General features: G+C 47.5%; 1 protein-coding gene across 1 annotated transcript in view; it reads left to right on the top strand.

The window, feature by feature from the left end:
* Positions 1-25,694, top strand: part of cyb5r4 (cytochrome b5 reductase 4) — a 143,217-nt gene that overhangs the window by 47,362 nt on the left and 70,161 nt on the right. The window contains exons 5-6 of the mRNA XM_068026874.1: positions 9,585-9,635; positions 15,636-15,687. Of these exons, the coding sequence (XP_067882975.1) occupies positions 9,585-9,635; positions 15,636-15,687 (103 nt within the window). The remainder of the gene's footprint in view (positions 1-9,584; positions 9,636-15,635; positions 15,688-25,694) is intronic.

Below are 25,694 nucleotides of genomic sequence, written 5' to 3'. Positions count from 1 at the left end.
CATTTTCCCACACTCTCTTGGCCAGTCTGAACATAGCAGTGGAAGCCTTACCCATGCGCTTGTTGATTTCTGCATCTAGAGACAGGTTACTGGTGATAGTTGAGCCTAGGTAGGTGAACTCTTGAACCACTTCCAGAGCGTGGTCGCCAATATTGATGGATGGAGCATTTCTGACATCCTGCCCCATGATGTTCGTTTTCTTGAGGCTGATGGTTAGGCCAAATTCATTGCAGGCAGACGCAAACCTGTCGATGAGACTCTGCAGGCATTCTTCAGTGTGAGATGTTAAAGCAGCATCGTCAGCAAAGAGGAGTTCTCTGATGAGGACTTTCTGTACTTTGGACTTCGCTCTTAGACGGGCAAGGTTGAACAACCTGCCCCCTGATCTTGTGTGGAGGAAAATTCCTTCTTCAGAGGATTTGAACGCATGTGAAAGCAGCAGGGAGAAGAAAATCCCAAAAAGTGTGGGTGCGAGAACACAGCCCTGTTTCACACCACTCAGGATAGGAAAGGGCTCTGATGAGGAGCCACCATGTTGAATTGTGCCTTTCATATTGTCATGGAATGAGGTGATGATACTTAGTAGCTTTGGTGGACATCCGATCTTTTCTAGTAGTCTGAAGAGACCACGTCTGCTGACGAGGTCAAAGGCTTTGGTGAGATCAATGAAAGCAATGTAGAGGGGCATCTGTTGTTCACGGCATTTCTCCTGTATCTGACGAAGGGAGAACAGCATGTCAATAGTCGATCTCTCTGCACGAAAGCCACACTGTGCCTCAGGGTAGACGCGCTCGGCCAGCTTCTGGAGCCTGTTCAGAGCGACTCGAGCAAAGACTTTCCCCACTATGCTGAGCAGGGAGATTCTTCTGATGTAATACTGTCCAATTGCCCGGATGAGTGAAGCCCCAACAACACTCAAGAAGCTTGACACCATCCAGAACAAAGCAGCCCTTTTGACTGGCGCCCCATCCACCACCTTCAACATTCACTCCCTCCAACACTGATGCGCAGTGGCAGCAGTGTGTACCATCTATAAGATGCACTGCAACAATTCGCCAAGCCTCCTTCAACAGCACCTTCCAAACCTGCAATCTTTACCACCTAGAAGAACAGCAACAGATGCATGGGAACACCACCGTCTGCAAGTTCCCCTCCAAGCCACATACTATCCTGACATGGAACTATATCGTTGTTCCTTTACTGCCACTGGGTCAAAATCCTGGAACTCCCCAACAGGACTGTGGGTGTACCTACACCTGATGGACTTCAGCAGTTCAAGAAGGCAGCTCACCACCACCTTCTCAAGGGCAATTAAGGATGGGCAACAATGCCCCTGAAAGAATTTAAAAACACCATATAGTGGCTTTCATACCCTTTACAATCAATTAAGTACTTTAGAACTGTAGCCGCTGTTGTAATGTAGGATATGTAGCTGCTAATTTGCGTACAGCAAACTCCCACAAGCAGCAATGTGATAATGACCATATAATCTGTTTTTTGTGATTTTGATTCAGGGATAAATATTGGCCAGGACACTGAATTATAGTTTGTTGTCAATAATGAGGTTTTTCACCTAAATACTGTCTACCTTCACCATTTTACTGGCAATAATCTGTTATATGGCTCGGTCAAAATACACTAGAGAAGGCATTAATCAAGAGTTCTGTTTACAGTGCTGTCCTCTGGGTTTGAATACTTTATATATGCATAAACAAAAATGAAATAATTAAACAGACCAAGTCGACTTTTGGAACGAAGTTGTGTTCATTGTCAAAAGTCCAATTACTTGATGATTGAATAGGCTACACAAAAGTCCGAGTGTATCAGGCCTGTGTCCTCAGTACCTTGCTCTATGGCAGCGAGGCCTGGACAGCGTATGCCAGCCAAGAGCGACGCCTCAATTCATTCCATCTTCGCTGCCTTCGGAGAATACTTGGCATCAGGTGGCAGGACTATATCTCCAACACAGAAGTCCTTGAAGCGGCCAACACCCCCAGCTTATACACACTACTGAGTCAGCGGCGCTTGAGATGGCTTGGCCATGTGAGCCGCATGGAAGATGGCAGGATCCCCAAAGACACATTGTACAGCGAGCTCGCCACTGGTATCAGACCCACCGACCGTCCATGTCTCCGCTATAAAGACGTCTGCAAACGCGACATGAAATCGTGTGACATTGATCACAAGTCGTGGGAGTCAGTTGCCAGCATTCGCCAGAGCTGGCGGGCAGCCATAAAGACAGGGCTAAATTGTGGCGAGTCGAAGAGACTTAGCAGTTGGCAGGAAAAAAGACAGAGGCGCAAGGGGAGAGCCAACTGTGCAACAGCCCCGACAAACAAATTTCTCTGCAGCACCTGTGGAAGAGCCTGTCACTCCAGAATTGGCCTTTATAGCCACTCCAGGCGCTGCTTCACAAACCACTGACCACCTCCAGGCGCATATCCATTGTCTCTCGAGATAAGGAGGCCCAAAGAAAGAATAGGCTACCTAAATAATTATAATTACAGATCTCGTCCATCTTCAGCAGTGCTGCATTCCCTCAGTTGGATTGTATGCCAAAGACCTGGCATGGGACTTTATCTCAAAACACTCTGACTGAGAGACAAGTATGACCCACTGAGCCACACCAAGGCTCGCTACAAAGAGTTAATAGCAATGTTTACCATTTTTACTCCTTAAGTTGATTTAATTAATATTTAAATATATGTGGAAAAATAATCAGGAGACGATGCAGAGAAATGGAGAGGAAACATGAGCAGTTTAATAAGAGTTTGCATCAATGCTGAAACTTAGACCTTCTTTAAACTAATTAAAGGTCACGTACTGCGTCCTTTCCTTCTATTTATATTTAGCAGAGCAGCCTATTACTGGAGGAACAGATTACATGGTTATGTACACAGCTATCTTTTTGCATAAAAGATGGTAATAAATACACATGCAGTTACCTGGGCCTGTAACAGATGTTTCTCATTAGCTGTTTAGTGTAAATTTTCAGTTTTGTAAATTTTGCACGTGCTTGCTCTCCAGATGACAACTGGTTCTTCTTTCCTTCACCATATTTTAAAATATTTTGAATCTTTTGACAAACCTCCACTTGCCCCTCCCCTTCCCCCCCCCCCCTTCCGTACCCCCATCTGTTTTTTTCTTTCCCCCCATCCCCCCAGTAATTTGGGATGGCTTCTACATTAAAGGGTCTGCAGATTGTTGCTTCCATAGGCATGCCAGGAGGTTAAACTGCTAAAACACTTAAGAACTTAACACTTTTAAGAACATTCAGTTATCTTCCAGTGTAAACTAAGGTGGCATTTACTATATTCAAAGATGAGAAAGATTGTAATTTTAGATACAAGTAATTTTTCTAATGACACATGTTAAAATTTGCTTGAGGGACACAAAATGTTATCAATTCTTGAGTGAGTAGATTCTTATTGTATTTGTATGGGTGAGTAGGGATGCCTTCTAAGGAAGTGTGTATAGTCTGCCTTCCATTCATTAATTTTAAAGATCTGAATCAGGCTGTGTCTTTCCTGGCCCACTCTCCTCCTGCTTTGGTTTCAATCTGAGCTCATTGTCCAACCATAATTCAACTGTTACAGTGCTGCAGCTATGCCTTTACGTTCATCCTTGCTGGGTGGTTTGCTAGTGCTGTTAGGGGAGTGGGGGGGGTGTTTAAACTAATTTGGTAGGGGGATGGGATACAGAATGGAGGTACCGTAGGGGGTGATGCACAGTCAAAGTCAGTCTGGAACGCAGACTGTTAAGGCACAAGCGAATGATGCAAGGCTGGATTGCATCTATTTTAACGCAAGAAATCTTACAAGTAAGGCAGATGAATTGAGGGCATTGATTAGCACATGGGAACATGATATTATTTGCTATCACAGAGACATGGTTGAGGGAAGGGCAAGACTGGCAGCTCAGTATTCCAGGGTATAGAATCTTCAGGCATGACATGGTGGTTGGGAGGGTGGGGTGGGGGTGGGGGGGGGGGGGGTGGAAAAGAGGAGGTGGCATTACACTGTTGATCAAGGAGTCAATTACTGCAGTAAGGAGAGATGATATCTTAGAAGGTTCCTCAAATGAGGCCAAATGGGTAGAACTTAAAAACAAAAAGGAGGCAATCACTTTGCTGGGAGAGTACTACAGGTCTCCAAATAGTCAGGGAAAGATAGAGGAGCAGATATGTAGGCAAATCTCAGAGAGGTGTAAAAATAATAGGGTAATAATAGTAGGGGATTTCAACTGCCCCAGTATTAACTTGGATAGTCTTAGTGCAAAAGGCTTAAAGAGGGTGGAATTCTTAATTGCATCCAAGAGAGCTTTTTGAGCCAGCGTGTAGAAAGTCCTACAAGAGAAGGGGCAGTACTGGACTTAATCTTCGGGAATTAAGCCAGACAAGTGGTAGAAGTGTCAGTGGGGGAGCGTTTCAGGAATAGTGACCACAACTCTGTAAGATTTAAAGTAGTTATGGAAAAGGACAAAGATGGAGCGGAAATGAAGGTACTGTATTGGGGGAAGGCCGATTTCAATATGATAAAACAGGATCTGGCCAAAGTGGACTAGGAGCAGCGACTTGTAGGAAAGTCTACATCAGACCAGTGGGAATCATTTAATCAATCAAAAAGGAAATAGAGAGAGTTCAGGATCAACATGTTCCCGTAAAGGTGAAGGGTAGGACCAACACGTCCAGGGAACCTTGGATGTCAAGGAATATAGAGGATTGGATAGGGGAAAAAAAGGAGGCTTATGGCACATTCAGAGTGCTGAAAACAGCGGAGGTCCTAGAGGAGTATAGAAAGTGTAGAAGGGTGCTTAAAAAAAGTAATTATGAGAGCGAAGAGGTGGCATGAAAAAGCACTGGCGGGCAAGATAAAGGAAAATCCCAAGGCTTTTAATGAGTATATTAAGGGCAAGAGGATAACCAGGGAAAGAGTAGGTCCCATGAGGGACCAGAGTGGCAATCTGTGCGTGGGGCTGGAGGACATAGGTGAGGTTTTAATGATTACGTTTCATCTGTCTTCACTGTGGAGAAGGACGATGTAAGTGTAGAGATCAGGGAGGGGGATTGTGATATAGTTGAACAAATTAGCATTGAAAGGGAGGAGGTATTAGCTGTTTTAGTGGGCTTAAAAGGCTCAGATGAGATGTATCCCAGGCTGTTATGTGAGGCAAGGGAGGAGATTGCAGGGGCTCTGACACAAACTTTCAAATCATGTCTGGCCACAGGAGAGGTGCCAGAGGACTGGAGGACAGCGAATGTGGTACCATTATTCAAGAAGGGTAGCAGGGATAAACCAGGTAATTATAGGCTGGTGAGTCTAAGATCAGTGGTGGGGAAACTATTGGAAAAAATTTGGAGGGACAGGATTAATCTCCACTTGGAGAGGCAGGGATTAATCAAGGATAGTCAACATGGCTTTGTCAGTTGGAGATCATGTCTAACAAATTTGATTGAGTTTTTCGAGGAGGTGTGTAGATGAGGGTAAAGCAGTGATGTAGTCGACATGGACTTCAGTAAGGCTTTTGATAAGGTCCCACATGGGAGATTGGTTAAGAAGGTAAGGGTCCATGGGATCCAGGGCAATTTGACAAATTGGATCCAAAATTGGCTTAGTGGCAGGAGGCAGAGGGTGATGGTCGAGGGTTGTTTTTGCGATCGGAAGCCTGTGACCAGTGGTGTACCGCAGGGATCGGTGCTGGGACCCTTGCTATTTGTAGTGTACATTAATGATTTAGTCATGAATATAGGAGGTATGATCAGTAAGTTTGCAGATGAAACGAAAATTGGTGGTGGTGTAAACAGTGAGGAGGAAAGCCTTAGATTACAGGCCGATAGAGATGGGCTGATAAGATGGGCAGAGCAGTGGCAAATGGAATTTAATCCTGAGAAGTGTGAGGTGATACATTTTGGGAGAACTAACAAGGCAAGGGAATATACAATGGATGGCAGGACCCTAGGAACTACAGAGGGTCAGAGGGACCTTGGTGTACTTGTCCATAGATCAGTGAATGCAGCAGCACAGGTAGATAAGGTGGTTAGGATGGCTTATGGGATACTTGCCTTTATTAGCCGAGGCATAGAATATAAGAGCAGGGAGGTTATGATGGAGCTGTATAAAATGCTAGCTAAGCCACAGCTGGAGTAATGTGTACAGTTCTGGTCGCCACACTATCGGAAGGATGTGATTGCACTGGAGAGGGTGCAGAGGAGATTCACCAGGATGTTGCCTGGGCTGGAGCATTTCAGCTATGAAGAGAGACTGGGTAAGCAAGGGGTTGCTTTCCTTAGAGCAGAGAAGACTGAGGGGGACCTGATTGAAGCATACAAAATTATGAGGGGCATAGATAGAGTAGATAGGAAGAAACTTTTTCCCTTAGCGGAGGTGTCAATAACCAGGGGGCATAAATTTAAGGTATGGGGCAGGAGGTTTAGAGGGGATTTGAGGAAGAAAATGTTCACCCAGAGGGTGGCAACCCTCACGACATTTAAGAAATATTTAGACGAGCACTTGAAACGCCATAGCATACAAGGCTATGGGCCAAGTGCGGGAAAATGGGATTAGAATAGATAGGTGCTTGATGGTCGGCACAGACACGATGGGCCGAAAGGCCTGTTTCTGTGCTGTATAACTACATGACTCTAATTCCTATGCAGTTACAAGTGTTAATTTTTCTAATGCATTGTAGTCTTTGATACAAGAATGCCATGCTAGACAACCCTGTAAAGTCTTTACACCAAAGACATTGAAGGCACTGAAACCCTAGTTGGGTGGCTTTCCTGAGTGCTGGACGTCATCTGTGGTAACAATGAATTGTCATTACTGGAAGCATTGTAATTTTCAGTCTAGCAGCAACCTCTTTCCATAGCTGATCTATGTAGATCTTCTGACATTGGGGAAAAAGAGATTGAAAAGGTAGGGAGCGTAATTTTGTGTTGACTGTGTGCGTGCAGCAGCTTTGAAGTCTCATTCAGGCCATCTGAGTATCTAGATATATATAATCATGATCTGTGCTTCAGTATAAACAGCACAATCAGCAGCAAGGAAACCAAGTTATGTTATGGAATCAGTTCTAGTGGGTATATTTTTGTTATATAAATTGAGGGAGTTTTCTGTAAAGCAGTGGGTTTACAGTTCGAGAGTATTATAGCATGGAAACAGATCTTTTGGCCTATTAAGCCTGTGCTGGTGAACTTGGACTCGTTGGAGGGAATTTTATGCTCTCCCCCGCGTCGGGTTTGGAGGCGGGGAGAGCATATAATCGGGTGGGATGGTGGCGAAGGGAACCCCTTCCGTCTCCACCCAAATTAAGTCCTGCGCGGGAAGAGCTGTGACCAGCCTTCCCACCCCACTGCCAATTGGGGCCCTTAAGTGGGAAATTAAGGCCCATTTAAGAGCCTCATCCCACCACCACCGGAATTAGCCCAACAGAGGGCAGGCCTGTCGCTGCATGGGGAGCACGCCAAGCCAACCCCTGAGGGCTGCTTGCCGGCTCTGGCCGGGGTTCCATCATTAAAAGGCCCTTAGTGCCTGATCGAGGGACCCAGCATCGGGAAGGGGAGGGCCGCTGAGTGCCATCCCCCTGCCCATGCTGCCGACCCCCCTACAGCTCCCTCCTCCGCACCTCCCATCCCACAAGACCCCTCCGCCCTGATTTACCTATGGCCTGGGTCCAGGGCCTCGGGTGAGTCCAGTTCTGGTTGATTGGCCGACAGCTCACAGGAGGCGGGTCATCTGCTGCCGGGGTCCTTGACCCTAGGGAAGGCCCACCACTGTCCGCTTAACTGCCTAATCGGCACATGATCCGGAGGGCCTTCCCCAGAGGTGGCGAGGCAGGGCTGTCGCTGACGCTTTTGCCGGTAGTTGAGACACCCATTGCCTGGATAAAGTCCTGGCCATTGTATCTATCCATACAATCTAGTTGACTGCTTAATTTGGTGATTGTTATATCATGTTGTGGCATTGTGATTGGTTCACAGCCAATAACAACAACTTGCCTTTAACTTGGTAAAGCAGTCTTAGGTGCTTCACATGAGAGTTACCAAACAAAATTTGACACTGAGCCACACAAGGAGATATTTTAACAAGTGACCATAAGCTCGGTCAAAGGGATAAGTTTTAAGAAGTGTGTTAAATAGTTGCTTGGCAGTACAGAACTTGAGTATTGCTGAAAAAAAGAGACATGCTGTTGAGGCTTTTCATCTTGCGCTCATCAGGACAGATGCAAGAATGCTGAATTTCAAAGGGAACAGCAGTTTATACTGCATGAGAAAAAGGTGTCCCCACGCTTTTGTTTAATTCAAAAAAAGGCGCAAAGTCTAGACATGGTGCTTTTGCCTGCAGAGGACAGGTCCCCTACATATTGTTACGACTGAGGTGGGAGGAGTGCACTGTCTTTTCTAGTTCCACGTCTCCACAGGTCACAACATATATTTAAATGTTTACCTAGTTACTGATGCAATCAATCATAAGCTCTGTTCTTTATCCCAGAATAAACTACACCAACCAGGTTTCTTTAATCAACAACAAAATTATCAGTTTATTATAAAGCAAGACTTATCCAGTAACAAAGCAAAGCATTAACACACAGACTGAAATATGCAAGTTCCCTTTTAAAATTCCCCACACACAAACTGAAAAAAATTAGAAATTCTCTCAGCAGAGGTCTGTTACAAGAAAAAGACAAAAAAATACATTTTCCAAATACTTGCTAATTCTTGAAGAAACAAAAAGATACTCAGCCTATAGCGAACAGCCGAACAATCCACCAGTCATTGGGACATACAGCCTATATACCTGGCATTGCACTGGCACAGGAATTCATATACCACATTACTCATTCATGTGGTAGGCAGAATGTCTTTTTGACTTGACGGCAACATCCTGTTCGTGGAAAATACCATTTGTGTTGCTCCTGCATCGTAGCGGTTTGAAATGGCTAGCTTCACCTGTTGCTTGGATTTTTGAGATACCTTAACCTTCCAGGATAATTTGAGGAAGATTGGGCACTTTTCAAGTCTGCAAGTGCGGACTTAGGCCCATTAGTGAGTATGTGATCAGGGTAACCATAAAAGCTAATAAAAGCCTTAAAAGCAAACAGTTTTCTGACTTTAACTTTTACAATTGGCCCTTCATTATATACTACTTTATTTCATATTGCAGCAGCTTTGTGTGCTACATTATACAACAGATACAGCACCTGGTAGGGAAAAAACTGTGATCAAAAAAAAAAGATAGAACAAGGCCAGCGGGTCCATCACTCAGCCAAGTTGCAACCAGGCAACACAATCACTAATACTCCCACCCACCAGCAGCCATGTACTCTCCTGGGAGCAGCAAAAATGGAGAAAGATAAAAACCTTAGGCCAATTCAAGAGAAAACATATAAATCTGGAAAATTCCTTCTTTAATACATTGACATGCTGAATATTAATATCACAATGCTGTTTTTATATTGTACTTTACAGAAACTGCTTTCAGAATTAGTAATTGATATCTTACAGCAGTAACATACTATGTGAATTTTCTCTGTCATTCCATTGCTTGTGAAGCTATGATTGATTTTATCTTCCCTTTTTTTCACAGTTTCTGAGAATCAGTCAGGTTTAAAAGTGTCAAAACAGACATCACGAAATGGTACGTAATCCAAAAAACAGATGCAGACACAATAATCATCAATTCATTGTTTTTGTGCTTAAAGTCTGAATTTGAACTTGATGATGTTGCCTGATTTGACAGTCTGAGTGTGTTAAGTGCAGTTTCCCAGAATACATTCTTTCTCACTCTCAAATTCTACTTAATAGTTTTTCAAAATTGTTTGAAAAAAAGTGCTCAAATTTCAAAAGCTACATTCAGGTGAAATATATAAGGAGTTTGTAGAATGTGTGTGTTTGTGCATGTGTGCGAAGAAAAAAAAGCAGGGAAATTCTCCCAGTGTTTTCGCCTGGCTGCAACAGCTTTTGGGACTGGGACATCCTGAGATCGTCAGTTCTTTCTCTGTGTTTGTATACAGATGGCATATGGAAATATGATATTCCAATCAACCCATGAGTGAAGGACAACTGAGAAATTCCGACTTTATATAATTAATGATTTTCACCTGGTTATAGGCCTTGCACAGCTGGGCAAGACCGTGGTGCTTATTTTCCCCGTTGTATGGTATAGTAGGACCAAAGTAAAATACTGCAGATGATGGAAATCTGAAATAAAAAAAGAAAATGCTGGAACAACTCAGAATCTGTGAAGAGAAAAATTGAGTGCCCCAGTTCTGATGAAAGGCCTTTGACCTGAAATGTTGGGGGAATTTTTTACCCCAATAAATGGATGAGATTGGTTCAAGTGGGAGGTTAAGAGTTTTTAAAAATCTGAAACATGGATCCAACCTGCCTTGAACCTATCCTGTTCCAGTCTTAATGGACGCAAGATGAGGGGCGGGTGACCAATCAGCTTGCAGAAGAATTGTGGGGCGCTGAAACCTTCTAAAGTAGCAGCGTGACTTCATTTTAACAGAGTTTCTACTTTTAACACATGCCAGCAGGGGTTGCCAGGTCTCAAGAAACCTGGCAGATAAAAGCCTTCTCATCCTCCACGACCACCATCTCCCTCCCCCCCCCCGACCACCATCTCTTCCCACCCCCGACCACCATTTTTTCCCACCCCCCCGACCACCACCTCTTCCCTCCCCCCGACCACCATCTCTTCCCACCCTCCCCCCGACCACCATCTCTTCCCACCCTCCCCCCGACCACCATCTCTTCCCTCCCCCCGACCACCATCTCTTCCCTTCCCCCGACCACCATCTCTTCCCTTCCCCCGACCGCCATCTCTTCCCTCCCCCCGACCGCCATCTCTTCCCTCCCCTCGACCACCATCTCTTCCCTTCCCCCGACCACCATCTCTTCCCTCCCCCCGACCGCCATCTCTTCCCTCCCCTCGACCACCATCTCTTCCCTCCCCTCGACCACCATCTCTTCCCTCCCCCCGACCACCATCTCTTCCCTCCCCCCGACCACCATCTCTTCCCTCCCCCCGACCGCCATCTCTTCCCTCCCCTCGACCACCATCTCTTCCCTTCCCCCGACCACCATCTCTTCCCTCCCCCCGACCACCATCTCTTCCCTCCCCCCGACCACCATCTCTTCCCTCCCCTCGACCACCATCTCTTCACACCCTCCCCCCGACCACCATCTCTTCCCTCCCCTCGACCACCATCTCTTCACACCCTCCCCCCGACCACCATCTCTTCCCTCCCCCCGACCACCATCTCTTCCCTCCCCTCGACCACCATCTCTTCACACCCTCCCCCCGACCACCATCTCTTCCCTCCCCCCGACCACCATCTCTTCCCTCCCCCTCGACCACCATCTCTTCACACCCTCCCCCCGACCACCATCTCTTCCCTCCCCCTCGACCACCATCTCTTCACACCCTCCCCCCGACCACCATCTCTTCCCTTCCCCCGACCACTGTCTCTTCCCTCCCTCCCCCCGACCACTGTCTCTTCCCTCCCCCCAACCACCCTCTTCCCACCCTCCCCCCAACCACCATTTCTTCTCTCCCCCCGACCACCATCTCTTCCCTCCCCCCGACCACCATCTCTTCCCTCCCCCCGACCACCATTTCTTCTCTCCCCCCGACCACTGTCTCTTCCCTCCCCCCGACCACCATCTCTTCCCTCCCCCCTACCACCATCTCTTCCTCCCCCCCACCGACCACCATCTCATCCCACCCTCCCCCCGAACACCATCTCTTTCACCCCCACCGACCACCGTCTCTTCCCTCCCCCCGACCACCGTCTCTTCCCTCCCCCCGACCGCCATCTCTTCCCTCCCCCCGACCACCATCTCTTCCCTCCCCCCGACCACCATCTCTTCCCTCCCCCCGACCACCGTCTCTTCCCACCCTCCCCCCGACCACCGTCTCTTCCCTCCCCCGAACACCATCTCTTCCCTCCCCCCGACCACCGTCTCTTCCCACCCTCCCCCCGACCACCGTCTCTTCCCTCCCCCGAACACCATCTCTTCCCTCCCCCCGACCACCATCTCTTCCCTCCCCCCGACCACCATCTCTTCCCACCCTCCCCCCGACCACCATCTCTTCCCACCCTCCCCCCGACCACCATCTCTTCCCAACCCTGCCCCCGACCACCATCTCTTCCCACCCTCCCCCCGACCACCGTCTCTTCCCACCCTCCCCCCGACCACCGTCTCTTCCCTCCCCCCGACCACCATCTCTTCCCAACCCTGCCCCCGACCACCGTCTCTTCCCACCCTCCCCCCGACCACCATCTCTTCCCAACCCTGCCCCCGACCACCATCTCTTCCCACCCTCCCCCCGACCACCGTCTCTTCCCACCCTCCCCCCGACCACCGTCTCTTCCCACCCTCCCCCCGACCACCATCTCTTCCCAACCCTGCCCCCGACCACCATCTCTTCCCACCCTCCCCCCAACCACCATCTCTTCACTCCCCCCGACCACTGTCTCTTCCCTCCCCCCGACCACCATCTCTTCCCAACCCTGCCCCCGACCACCGTCTCTTCCCACCCTCCCCCCGACCACCGTCTCTTCCCACCCTTCCCCCGACCACTGTCTCTTCCCACCCTCCCCCCAACCACCATCTCTTCACTCCCCCCGACCACTGTCTCTTCCCTCCCCCCGACCACCGTCTCTTCCCACCCTCCCCCCGACCACCGTCTCTTCCCACCCTCCCCCCGACCACCATCTCTTCCCACACTCCCCCGACCACAATCTCTTCCCACCCTATCCCGACCCCCATCTCTTCCCACCCTCCCCCTGACCACCATCTCTTCCCACCCTCCCCGGATGACCATCTCTTCCCACTCTCCCCCTGACCTCCATCTCTTCCCACCCTCCCCCGACCTCCATCTCTTCCCACTCTCCCCCAACGACCATCTCTTCCCACGCTCCCCCGATGACCATCTCTTCCCACTCTCCCCCCGACCTCCATCTCTTCCCACTCTCCCCCCGACCTCCATCTCTTCCCACTCTCCCCCTGACCTCCATCTCTTCCCACTCTCCCTCTGACCACCATCTCTTCCCACCCTCCCCCGACAACCATCTCTTCCCTCCCCCTGACCACCATCTCTTCCCACTCTCCCCCTGACCTCCATCTCTTCCCACCCTCCCCGGATGACCATCTCTTCCCACCCTCCCCCTGATCTCCACCTCTTCCCTCCCCTGACCTCCATCTCTTCCCACTCTCCCCCCGACCTCCATCTCTTCCCACTCTCCCCCTGACCTCCATCTCTTCCCACCCTCCCCCGACCTCCATCTCTTCCCACTCTCCCCCCGACCACCATCTCTTCCCACCCTCCCCCAACGACCATCTCTTCCCACGCTCCCCCGATGACCATCTCTTCCCACTCTCCCCCTGACCTCCATCTCTTCCCACCCTCCCCCGACCACCATCTCTTCCCACCCTCCCCCGACAACCATCTCTTCCCTCCCCTGACCACCCTCTCTTCCCATTCTCCCCCTGACCTCCATCTCTTCCCTCCCTCCCCCGACAATCATCTCTTCCCTCCCCCTGACCATCATCTCTTCCCTCCCCCGACCTCCATCTCTTCCCACCCTCCCCCGACCACCATCTCTACCGACCTTACAGCCCGACTACCATCTCTTTTCCCACCCCATCTTTCCCCCCGACAACCCTCCCCATCAGCCCCGCCCGGCCCCCCACCCAGACCCACAGCAATATGTTTGACTCCTAACTGGCCATAAAGCCGCTCAGTTGGATCAAAACTGCTGCAACTTTCACCACATGGACTGCAGAGGTTCAATTAGGCAACTCACCACTACCCCCTGAAGGGCAATTGGGGATGAGAAAAAAATGCTGATTTTGCCAATGACGCTCAGGTCCTGTGAATAAATTAAGAAAAAATCTTCCAAATTGAGATGAAACCTACAGTAACTTTATCTTTAGGCCCAATGACAATGATTGTGCTATTTGGCTGTAACTATTGAGCCAACTTGGCACCAGTATACAAAGGAGAGAAAGTAAATATCCTGTCAAAAACTGGCCATTTAGAGACTTCCTCAAGGACTCCTTTTGTGTTGTGACCTTTGTCCTTGAAAAGTTATCTTGGTGTATAGTTAACTTTGTTAAATTGAGATCAAACATTTCCTACCATCACAGCTCTGCCCAAAACAAGGTTATCCCATGGGTCGCTAACTGTGGTACCAGTGCAGGCACGAGTAGATCTTAGTTTTAGTGTTCTTGATGAGGGTTTCTCCGGCTTTCGCTAACTCACCTAAGGCACCTGGCTAATTTGCAGAACTGCAAATGAACCTCCCTACCTTTTGTGTGAGATGGTGTTGGTAAGGGTAGAATTACCTCTTCGAGGTGTATCAGTTTGATCCTTTGCAGAAGCACACCCAGCAACCAATCATCTACTCATGAAATGATCTGTGCTATAAAGGATGTTGGCGGATGTTTTTGCTATTTGGAAAGCAGTTTCCAGTGGCGTTCCACAGCGACCTTTGCTGTTTGTGGTATATATTAAACATTTGGACTTAAATGTGGGAGGCACGAATGGGAAGTTTGCTGATGACACAAAAATGGGCCGTGTAGTTGATAGTGAAGAGGATAGCTGCAGACACCAGAATGATATCAATAGTTTGGTTGAATGAGCGGAAAAGTGGCAAATGGAATTGAAACCAGAGAAGTGTGAGGTAATGCATTTGGGGAGGGAAAACAAAGCAAGGGAATACACAATAAATGGGAGGATATTGAGAGGGGTAGAAGAAGTGAGAGACCTTGGAGTGCATATCCAGAGGTCCCTGAAGGTGGCAGGACAGGTAGATAGAGTGGTGAAGAAGGCATATGGAATGCTTTCCTTTATTGGCCGAGGTATAGAATACAAAAGCAGAGATGTAATGCTGGATCTGTATAAAACGCTGGTTGGGCCATAGCTGGAGTATTGCGTACAGTTCGGGTCACCACATTACAGGAAGGACATAATTGCTGTGGAGAGAGTACAGAGGAGATTTACAAGAATGTTGCCAGGGCTTGAAAGTTGCAGCTATGAGGAAAGATTGGATTGGCTAGGGTTGTTTTCCTTAGGAGGCTGAGGGGTGACTTAATTGAGGTGTACAAAATTATGAGGGGCCTAGATAGAGGAGACAGGAAGGACCTGTTTCCCCGGTGGAGAAGTCAGTTACCGGGGGCACAGATATAAGGTGATTGGTAGAAGGATTAGAGGGGACATGAAGAAAAACTTTTTCATCCAGCGGGTCGTGGGTGTCTTGAATTCACTGGATCGGTGGTGGAGGTAGAAACCCTCAACTCATTTAAAAGATATCTGGACATGTACCTGAACTGCTGTAACCTGCAAGGCGATGGACCAGGTGCTGGAAGATGAGATTAGATTGAGTGGCTAGTTTTTTCGGCCTGTGCAGACAGGATGGGCTGAATGGCCTCCTTCTGTGCTGTAATTTTTCTATGGTTCTATGGAAAATGGGGTCAGAGGAACGTATGGAAATCTACTCTGTTTAGGAATTGACAGACATCACAATCTCTTGGAATCTAGAGCAGAAACGGCCCATAAGATGTTATTTTAAAGGCTATTCTCTTTATATAGGCCATATATTATTTTAACCTTAAATGTTTTTCACAGGTGCAAGTGTTCCAGATGGGTTTCAGAAACAATCAAAGGATATTTCCCCAAGGTAGGTGTTACACTTGTTTTCTTTGTGACTCATTTGGTACTAAGACTTGGCTGTTTGGTGGCTTAAGTGACCTGCTGTACCTATGCCTGTAGTTTTAGTATTTTACATCCTTAAGACTTAAAAGATCTTAGGTGAAAAATGATTGTTAGTGATACTAGTAGATGAACAAATGAACAGAACAGGTTTGGTATTCTTTCGACTGGCATGTTAACTGAGGTATTAATCTGTATATTTTAATTGCTCAGTTCAAACAGCTGGCACAAGAATTGTTATACTAATCATTGAATTATAGAATTTTACACTGCAGCAGGAGACCGTTTGACCCATAACGCACGTGTCTGCTCTCTGGAAGAGCTTTCCAATTTTGCCTGTTATTCTGCTCTTTCACATGTCTTTTTAAAAAAATTCTTGTACAGATAATAATCGCCTTAACTTTTAAAAGCTGTCATGGATTATGCATCCACTGCTGTTTCTGGTAGCCTGTGCATTAAAAATCCTAGCTTCTCCCTTTATTCTTTTGCTGATCTTAAATTTATTCCCTTTAGTTTCTGACTCACTGATCAATGAAAATCATTTTTCCTGATTTTTTTTTAACCATCTCAAAACCCATTGAAATTTTTAATATCTATAAATTTTTGTATTAAACTTCTTTGCTCTTATTTTCTCTCTTGTCTGTTTCCATAACTAAAATCTCTCATCCCATGTGTCATTCTTGTGAATCTTTTGTGTACACGTTCCATAGTCTTGAAATCCTTCCTAAATTTAAGGTGTCCAATTTTGGGCACGGTATTCTAACTGATTGATATCAGTTTTAATATTGCCAACAATCATTTCTGGGCTCTTCACTGCTCGTTGTCCTAGGCAACTACAAGGTCCTCCGTGGAAATTGTAACAGGAAATGTGCATATGATAATGTAAATTCCACAATGTTGAAAGCTGTACAGCAAAATGTAGGAATTTACCTCAAGTTATACATTGCAATAAAAGTTTCAGGGAGCTAGAAATGCTACACTATATTGGTATTAGATATGTGATGGAGTGAGCAGTGCAAAAGTTTGTATCTTTTTGACTTCTGATAAAAGATCAGTATTGCTGGATATAAGCCAAGAATTATGTTTGCAGATCATAAAATCTGCACAAAGTTTTGTTTTCTGCATGCCTTTGAAATAAGTGTGTTCCAATTTAGTTATTATGAAATATAAAATAAATTAGTTAATGCCTGCTTTAAAATGGCAAACAGAGGAATGGCAATGTAAATTGCTAGGCTATAATTTTGAGGGTTTGTACTTTGCATTTTTTCATATTTCCCTGGCAGCTAGATAGTTTCCTGCGCACTAAGACAGAGCCCGTACATTTTATCTCTTGTATTATACTAATTCCAGAAAGATCTCTACTAGATGTTTTTAAACCCAAATAATAAAATGCTGCTAAAGTCTGGAATGGAAGAGACTAAGGAAAAGCAGTGCAGCAAGGTGGGATGGGTAATGTGCTTTGAATCAGGTAGCTTCAGCAAGGTGCTGCCAACCTAGATTACAATATTTTCCTCAAGATAGCATCGAATCTGATACTTCCTTGTGCAGGAACTCTCCTTTGTAGATAAGGCTGAACCATTTGCAACAATCTTCAGCCAGAAGTGCCGAGTGGTTGATCCATCTTGGCCTCCTGCTGAAATCCCCAGCATCACAGATGCCAGTCTTCAGCCAATTCGATTCACTCCGCATGATATCAAGAAATGACTGAAGGCACTGGATACTGCATAGGCTTTGGGCCCTGACAGTATTCCGGCAATAGTAATGAAGACCTGTCCTCCAGAACTTGCCGTGCCCCTAGCCAAGCTGTTTCAGTACAGCTACAACACTGGCACCTACCCTGCAATGTGGAAAATTGCCCAGGTACACAAAAAGCAGGACAAGTCCAACCTGGCCAATTACCGCCCCATCAGTCTACTTTTGATCATCAGTAAACTGATGGAAGATGTCATTGACATTGCTGTCAAGTGGCACTTGCTGAGCAATAACCTGCTCAGTGACGCTCAGTTTGGGTTCCGCCAGGGCCACTCAGCTCCTGACCTTATTACAGCCTTGATTCAAACATGGATAAAAGAGCTGAGCTCAAGAGGTGAGGTGAGAGTGACTGCCCTTGACATTAAGGCAGCACTTGACTGGACCTCTAGGGTTGTAATCTCTGGATTACTCCCTGTGCAACGTGCCAGTGAGGCTAGAAATAGGAAGATAGTGCAGCTAAACACGTGGCTGAGCAGCTGGTGTAGAAGGGAGGGTTTCAGATATCTGGACCATTGGGCTCTCTTCAGGGACAGATGGGACCTGTACAAGAAGGACGGGTTGCATCTAAACTGGAAGGGCACTAATATCCTGGCTGCAAGGTTTGTTAGCGTCACTCGGGAGTGTTTAAACTAGTGTGGCAGGGGGGTGGGAACCAGAGCAGTAGGACAGCTAGTGAAGTAAATAAGGAGGACATAGTAAATAAGGCCAGGAGGACTAAGAGGAAGAGCAGGCAGGGAGATGTTGCTGAGCACAGCGGGACTGGTGGTCTGAAGTGCATTTGTTTCAATGCGAGAAGTATAACAGGTAAGGCAGATGAACTTAATTAGTACTTGGAAATACGATGTTGTTGCTATTACAGAGACTTGGTTGAGGGAAGGGCAGGATTGGCAGCTAAATGTTCCAGGCTTTAGAAGCTTCAGGCGGGATAGAGGGGGATGTAAAAGGGGTGGGGGAGTTGCATTACTGGTTAAGGAGAATATCACAGCTGTACTGCGGGAGGACACCTCAGAGAGGTCATGCAGCGAGGCAATATGGGTGGAGCTCAGGAATAGGAAGGGTGCAGTCACGATGTTGGGGGTTTACTACAGGCCTCCCAACAGCCAGCGGGAGGTAGAGGAGCAGATATGTAGACAGATTTTGGAAACATGTAAAGGTAACAGGGTTGTGGTGGTGGGTGATTCTAACTTCCCCAATATTGACTGGGACTCACTTAGTGCTAGGGGCTTGGATGGGGCAGAATTTGTGAGGAGCATCCAGGAGGGCTTCTTGAAACAGTATATAGATAGTCCAACTAGGGATGGGGCCATTCTGGACCTGGTATTGGGGAATGAGCCCGGCCAGGTGGTCGAAGTTTCAGTGGGGGAGCATTTTGGGAGCAGTGACCATAATTCCATAAGTTTTAAGGTACTTGTGGATAAGGATAAGAGTAGTCCTCGGGTGAAGGTGCTAAATTGGGAGAAGGCTAATTATAACAATATTAGGCAGGAACTGAAGAATTTAGATTGGGGGCGGCTGTTTGAGGGTAAATCAACATCTGACATGTGGGAGTCTTTCAAACGTCAGCTGATTAGAATCCAGGACCAGCATGTTCTGTGAGGAAGAAAGACAAGTTTGGCAAGTTTCGGGAAGCTTGGATAACGCGGGATATTGTGAGCCTAGTCAAAAAGAAAAAGGAAGCATTTGTAAGGGCTAGAAGGCTGGAAACAGATGAAGCACTTGAGGAATATCAAGACAGTAGGAAGGAACTTAAGCAAGGAGTTAGGAGGGCTAAAAGGGGTCATGAAAGGTCATTGGCAAACAGGATTAAGAAAAATCCCAAGGATTTTTATACATATATAAAGAGCAAGAGGGTAACCAGGGAAAGGGTTGGCCTACTCAAGGACAGAGATGGGAATCTATGCGTGGAGCCAGAGGAAATGGGTGAGGTGCTAAATGAGTACTTTGCATCAGTATTCAGCAAGGAGAAGGACTTGGTGGATGATGAGCCTAGGGAAGGGAGTGCAGATAGTCTCAGTCATCTCATTATCAAAAAGGAGGAGGTGTTGGGTGTCTTGCAAAGCATTAAGGTAGATAAGTCCCCAGGGCCTGATGGGATCTGCCCTAGAATACTGAGGGAGGCAAGGGAAGAAATTGCTGGGGCCTTGACAGAAATCTTTGCATCCTCATTGGCTACAGGTGAGGTCCCAGAGGACTGGAGAATAGCCAATGTTGTTCCTTTGTTTAAGAAGGGTGGTAAGGATAATCCAGGAAATTATAGGCCGGTGAGCCTTACGTCAGTGGTAGGGAAATTATTGGATAGGATTCTTTGGGACAGGATTTACTCCCATTTGGAAACAAACAAACTTATTAGCGAGAGACAGCATGGTTTTGTGAAGGGGAGGTCGTGTCTTACTAATTTGATTGAGTTTTTCGAGGAAGTGACGAAGATGATTGATGAGGGAAGGGCGGTGGATGTTGTCTATATAGACTTCAGTAAAGCCTTTGACAAGGTCCCGCAAGGCAGACTGGTGCAAAAGGTGAAGTCACACGGGATCAGAGGTGAGCTGGCAAGATGGATACAGAACTGGCTCAGTCACAGAAGACAGAGGGTAACAGTGGATGGGTGTTTTTCTGAATGGAGGGATGTGACTAGTGGTGTTCCGCAGGGATCAGTGCTGGGACCTTTGCTGTTTGTAGTATATATAAATGATTTAAAGAAAATGTAGCTGGTCTGATTAGTAAGTTTGCGGACGACACAAAGGTTGGTGGAGTTGCGGATAATGATGAGGATTGTCAGAGGATACAGCAGGATATAGATCAGTTGGAGACTTGGGCGGAGAAATGGCAGATGGAGTTTAATCCGGACAACTGTGAGGTAATGCATTTTGGAAGGTCTAATGCAGGTGGGAAGTATACAGTAAATGGCAGAACCCTTAGGAGTATTGACACGCAGAGAGATCTGGGCATACAGGTCCACAGGTCACTGAAAGTGGCAACGCAGGTGGATAAGATAGTCAAGAAGGCATACGGCATGCTTGCCTTCATTGGTCGCGGCATAGAGTATAAAAATTGGCAAGTCATGTTGCAGCTGTACAGAACCTTAGTTAGGCCACACTTGGAATTTTGCGTGCAATTCTGGTCGCCACACTACCAGAAGGATATGGAGGCTTTGGAGAAGATACAGAAGAGGTTTACCAGGATGTTGCCTGGTCTGGAGGGCATTAGCTATGAGGAGAGGTTGGAAAAACTCAGATTGTTTTCACTGGAACGACAGAGGTGGAGGGGCGACATGATAGAGGTTTACAAAGTTATGAGCGGCATGAACAGAGTGGATAGTCAGAAGCTTTTTCCCAGGGTGGAAGAGTCAGTTACTCGGGGACATAGGTTTAAGGTGCGAGGGGCAAAGTTTAGAGGGGATGTGCGAGGCAAGTTTTTTACACAGGGGGTGGTGAGTGCCTGGAACTTGCTGCCAGGGGAGGTGGTTGAAGCAGATACGATAGTGACGTTTAAGAGACATCTTGACAAATATATGAATAGGAAGGGAATAGAGGGATATGGGCCCCGGAAGTGCAGAAGGTGTTAGTTTCGGCAGGCATCAAGATCAGTGCAGGCTTGGAGGGCCGAATGGCCTGTTCCTGTGCTGGACTGTTCTTTGTTCTTTGTATGGCATCAAGGAGCCCTAGCAAAATTGGAGTCAATGGGAATTAGGGGGAAAACTCTCCGCTGGTTCGAATCGTACCTAGCGCAAAGGAAGATGGTTGTGGTAGTTGGAGGTCAATCATCTCAGCTCCAGGACATCACTGCAGGAGTTCCTCAGGGTAGTGTCCGAGGTCCAACTATCTTCAGCTGCTTCATCAATGACCTTCCTTCAATCATAAGGTCAGAAGTGGGGATGTTCTCTGATGATTGCACAATGTTTCGCACCATTTCAACTCCTCAGATACTGAAGCAGTCCGTGTCGAATTGCAGCAGGACCTGGACAACATCCAGGCTTGGGCTGATGAGTGACAAGTAACATTCGCACCACACAAATGCCAGGCAATGACCATCTCCAACAAGAGAGACTCTAACCATCTCCCCTTGACATTCAATGACATTATGATCGCTGAATCCCCTACTATCAACATCCTGGGATTACTATTGACCAGAAACTGAACTGGAATTGCAATATAAATACCATGGCTACAAGAGTAGGTCAGAGGTTAGGAATCCTGAGGCGAGTAACTCACCTCCTGACTCCCCACAGCCTGTCCACCATCTACAAGGCACAAGTCAGGAATGTGATGGAATACTCTGCACTTGCCTGGATGGGTACAGCTCCAGGAACAGTCAAGAAGTGAGACACCATCCAGGACAAAGCAGCCCGCTTGATTGGCACCCCACAAATATTCATTCCCTCCACGACCGACGCACAGTAACAGCAGTGTGTACCATCTACGAGATGCACTGCAGCAACACAGCAAGGCTACTCAAGCAGCACCTTCCAAACCCCCAACCTCTACCACCTCTAAGGACAAGGGCAGCAGATGCGTGGGAACACCACCACCTGTACGATCCCCCCCAAGCCCCACACCATCCTGACTTGGAACTATATCACCGTTCCTTCACTGTCGCTGGGTCAAAATCCTGGAACTCCCTTCCTAATAGCACTGTGGGTGTACCTACCTCACATGGACTGTAGCGGTTCAAGAAGGCAGCTCACTAACACCTTCTCTTGGGCAATAAATGCTGGCCTGGCCAGTGATGCCCACATCCCATGAAACGAATAAAAAAAAATGCCTTCATGGCCATCCACTGCCATCCCTGTCATTTCTCCCAGTGTCCTGTTTCACAGCTTGAGTCCCTCGGCTCCTTAATAATCGGTATAACTTAACTTCATCTACCATAAAGCTGTCTCCTCAATACTGCCTGTTCCCCACTCATTTTAACCTCTCCTTCTTTTCCAAAGTTATTCAGCATATTATCACTTCTCAGCTGCATATTCACCTTTTCCACAACTTCCTGATAGAATATCATCCACCTTTCTCACTGCATTGCGATCACCCTGGCCAAATCACCACTGGTGTCTTCTGCACCACTGGGGCTTTGTCAGGACTTCTCCTCTATGAAATGTCATCGTCCTGCATAGCTGACCTCAGTAGGATTGCCCTTGCATGATTCCGTTCCTATCTGCCCAACACAGCCAGCAATGACTTCTCTAAGGATTATGTCAGCTCTACAAGTGCACCACATCTTTTGATTCCACCCCTATCTCTGTGCTCTCAGACTGCCTTCTTGATATTGGGTAATAGATGAGCAGAATTTCTAATGATTAAACATCATTTCAATCTCCATCCTTGCATTGATTCCATCCTCTCCCTGGCTGCTCGCTCAGGCTGAACCAAACTGCCCGCTATCTAGGTATTTTCTTGTGACTGAGACCTGAGCTTCAAACTCCATGGTCGGGATTTTATCCTCAGCGGACGGGAGCCGCCCACCGACTGGAAAGTTGGTGGCGAACCCGCTTCCACCTGGCCTGGAGATCCGACACGTATTTTGCAGGTCCCTGGGCTTTAATTCGTCCAAGGCGGGACTTCCACCCGCTTGAGGTCGGACGTCCCACCTAATAGAGCTGCTGGCCAATCAGTGGGTCTACAGAAGATGATGTCAGGGAGCCCCGGAAGGCAGGTAAGTTTCTGTTGCCTTGCCGGGGTGATCGCTCGGGCCCCAGTGAGGCAAGGGTGGTCGATTGGGGGTACGGGGGGGCGTGTTGGGTTTTGGGGGTGGTTGGAGCATTGGGGGCAGCCCTTCGTTGGGCATAGGATGCCCGATCATGAGGGCCCCCCCAGGATGTCAGAGAGCCGCTGGCTTTTTTAACAGGTGGCTTTTCTCGGGCCTGGCCGCCCAACCAGTCACGGGTAAAATCCCCGTGGAAGAGGGTGGAGGCCGTTAAGTGGCCACTTAAGCGCCTTGATTGGCCTGGGGCGGGTGGGCTGATTTTAGCCGCCGCAGCCCTGCGTAAAGTGGCGGCGGAGGCCAGAGCGTGTTGGGAAGGGCCTCCAAGCCTCCCGCTCCATTTTATGTCCTCCCCCCCCACCCGCCACCTTCCCGCTCTTTGGGTGGGTGTAAAATTCTGACCCACATTCTGTTCATTGCCAAAACTGCACATCGCTTCCACATCAACAGTGCGAAATTCTACACGCACAGTGTAGGCATGTTTCCACAAAGATAAAGGATGGTACGGCCAAATCTAGAGCCCCCTTGTAATCTAGAAGCTTACAGGGTAAGTTAAAGCAGAAAAAGAAAGCTTATGACGATCACAAAGAACTTCATACTTTAGAAAGCCTAGAGGAGTATAGAAAGTGCAGGGGTGAAGTAAAAAAGGAAATTAGAAAAGCAAAGAAAGGGCATGAAAAATTATTGGTAGGTAAAATCAAGGAAAACCCAAAGATGTTCTATCAGTACATTAAGAGCAAGAGGCTAATTAAAGAAAGGGTAGGGCCTATCAGAGATGTACAAGGGAACGTATGTGTGAATGCAGAAGAAGTGGGCAGAGTTCTTAATTAGTTTTTTGTCTCTGGCTTCACAAAGGAGAGGGATGATGCAGACATTGTAGTAAAAGAGAAGGAGTGTGAAATATTAGATACGATAAACATAATGAGAGAGTCTGACATCCTTGAAAGTGGATAAATCGCTAGGGCTGGATGGATTGCATCCCAGGCTGTTAAAGGAAGCCAGGGAGGAAATAGCAGATCCACTGAGGATCATCTTCAAATCCTCACTGGATATGGGTGAGGTGCCAGAGGATTGCAGGTCTGCGAACGTTATACCATTGTTTAAAACGGGTGCGAGGTGTAGGCCAAATAATTATAGGCCGGTCAGCCTGATCTTGGTGGTGTGTAAATTATTAGAATCAATTCTGAGAGACAGGATAAACTGCCACTTAGAAAGGCACGGATTAATCAGGGATATTCAGCATGGATTTGTAAAGGGAAGGTCATGTCTTACTAACTTGATTGAGTATTTTGAGGATGTAACAAGGAGGATTGATGAGGATAGTGCAGTAGATATGGGCTACATGGATTTTAGTAAAGCATTTGACAAGGTCCCGCATGGCAGACTGGTCAGAAAAATTAAAGCCCATGGGATACAGGGCAATATGGCAGGTTGGATCCAAAGTTGGCTCAGTGACAGGAAACAAAGGGTAGTAGTCGACGGATGTTTTTGCAAATGGAAAGCAGTTTCCAGTGGCGTTCCACAGGGCTCAGTGTTGGGTCCCTTGCTGTTTGCAGTATATATTAATGATTTGGACTTAAATGTTGGGGACATGATTGGGAAATTTGCTGATGACACAAAAATTGGCCGTGTAGTTGATAGTGAAGAGGATAGCTGGAGACTCCAGAATTATATCAATGGTTTGGTTGAGTGGGTGGAAAAGTGGCAAATGGAATTCAATCCAGAGAAGTGTGATGTAATGCATTTGGGGAGAGCAACAAAGCAAGGGAATACACAATAAACGGGAGGATATTGAGAAGGGTAGAAGAAGTGAGAGACCTTGGAATGCATGTCCACAGGTGCCTGAAGGTGGCAGGACAGGTAGATAGAATGGTAAGAAGGCTTATGGAATGCTTTGACCAGGAGTCCTCCCCCCGACCAGCAGACCCATTCACCCGCCTCCAGCATTCTCCCTCTGCCTGGACCCCTCCCCCTGGCCTCTTACCCACTCCTGATCTCTTGATTGAAAACTGTCGGCGAGACATTGGTCATCTCAATTTCTCTGCCCCCCTCACTCACTCTAACCTGTCCCCCTCTGAACATGAGGCATTCCGTTCTCTCAGGTGTAACCCCGACATGGTCATCAAACCTGCAGACAAGGGTGGTGCTGTTGTTGTATGGCGTACCGACCTCTATCTTGCAGAAGCTCAACGCCAACTCACGGACACTTCTTCCTACCTCCCTCTGGTCCATGACCCCACCACCGAACATCAAGCCACCGTCCAAAGGACTGTCACTGACCTCATCTCCTCTGGAGATCTTCCCTCTACAGCTTCCAACCTCATAATCCCGCAACCCCGGACAGCCCGCTTCTACCTCCTTCCCAAAATCCACAAACGGGACTGTCCTGGCAGACCCATTGTGTCAGCCTGCTCCTGCCCCACTGAATTTATTTCTTTCTATCTTTTCTCCGCTGATCCAGTCTCCTCCCACCTACATCCGTGACTCTTCTGACGCCCAACCGCCTCCTCTTCACTATGGACGTCCAAT

This window comes from Heterodontus francisci, chromosome 3 (genome assembly GCF_036365525.1).
Source record: "Heterodontus francisci isolate sHetFra1 chromosome 3, sHetFra1.hap1, whole genome shotgun sequence".
NCBI classification, from domain to species: Eukaryota; Metazoa; Chordata; class Chondrichthyes; order Heterodontiformes; family Heterodontidae; genus Heterodontus; species Heterodontus francisci.
This window is presented reverse-complemented; position numbering and strand designations above follow the sequence as displayed.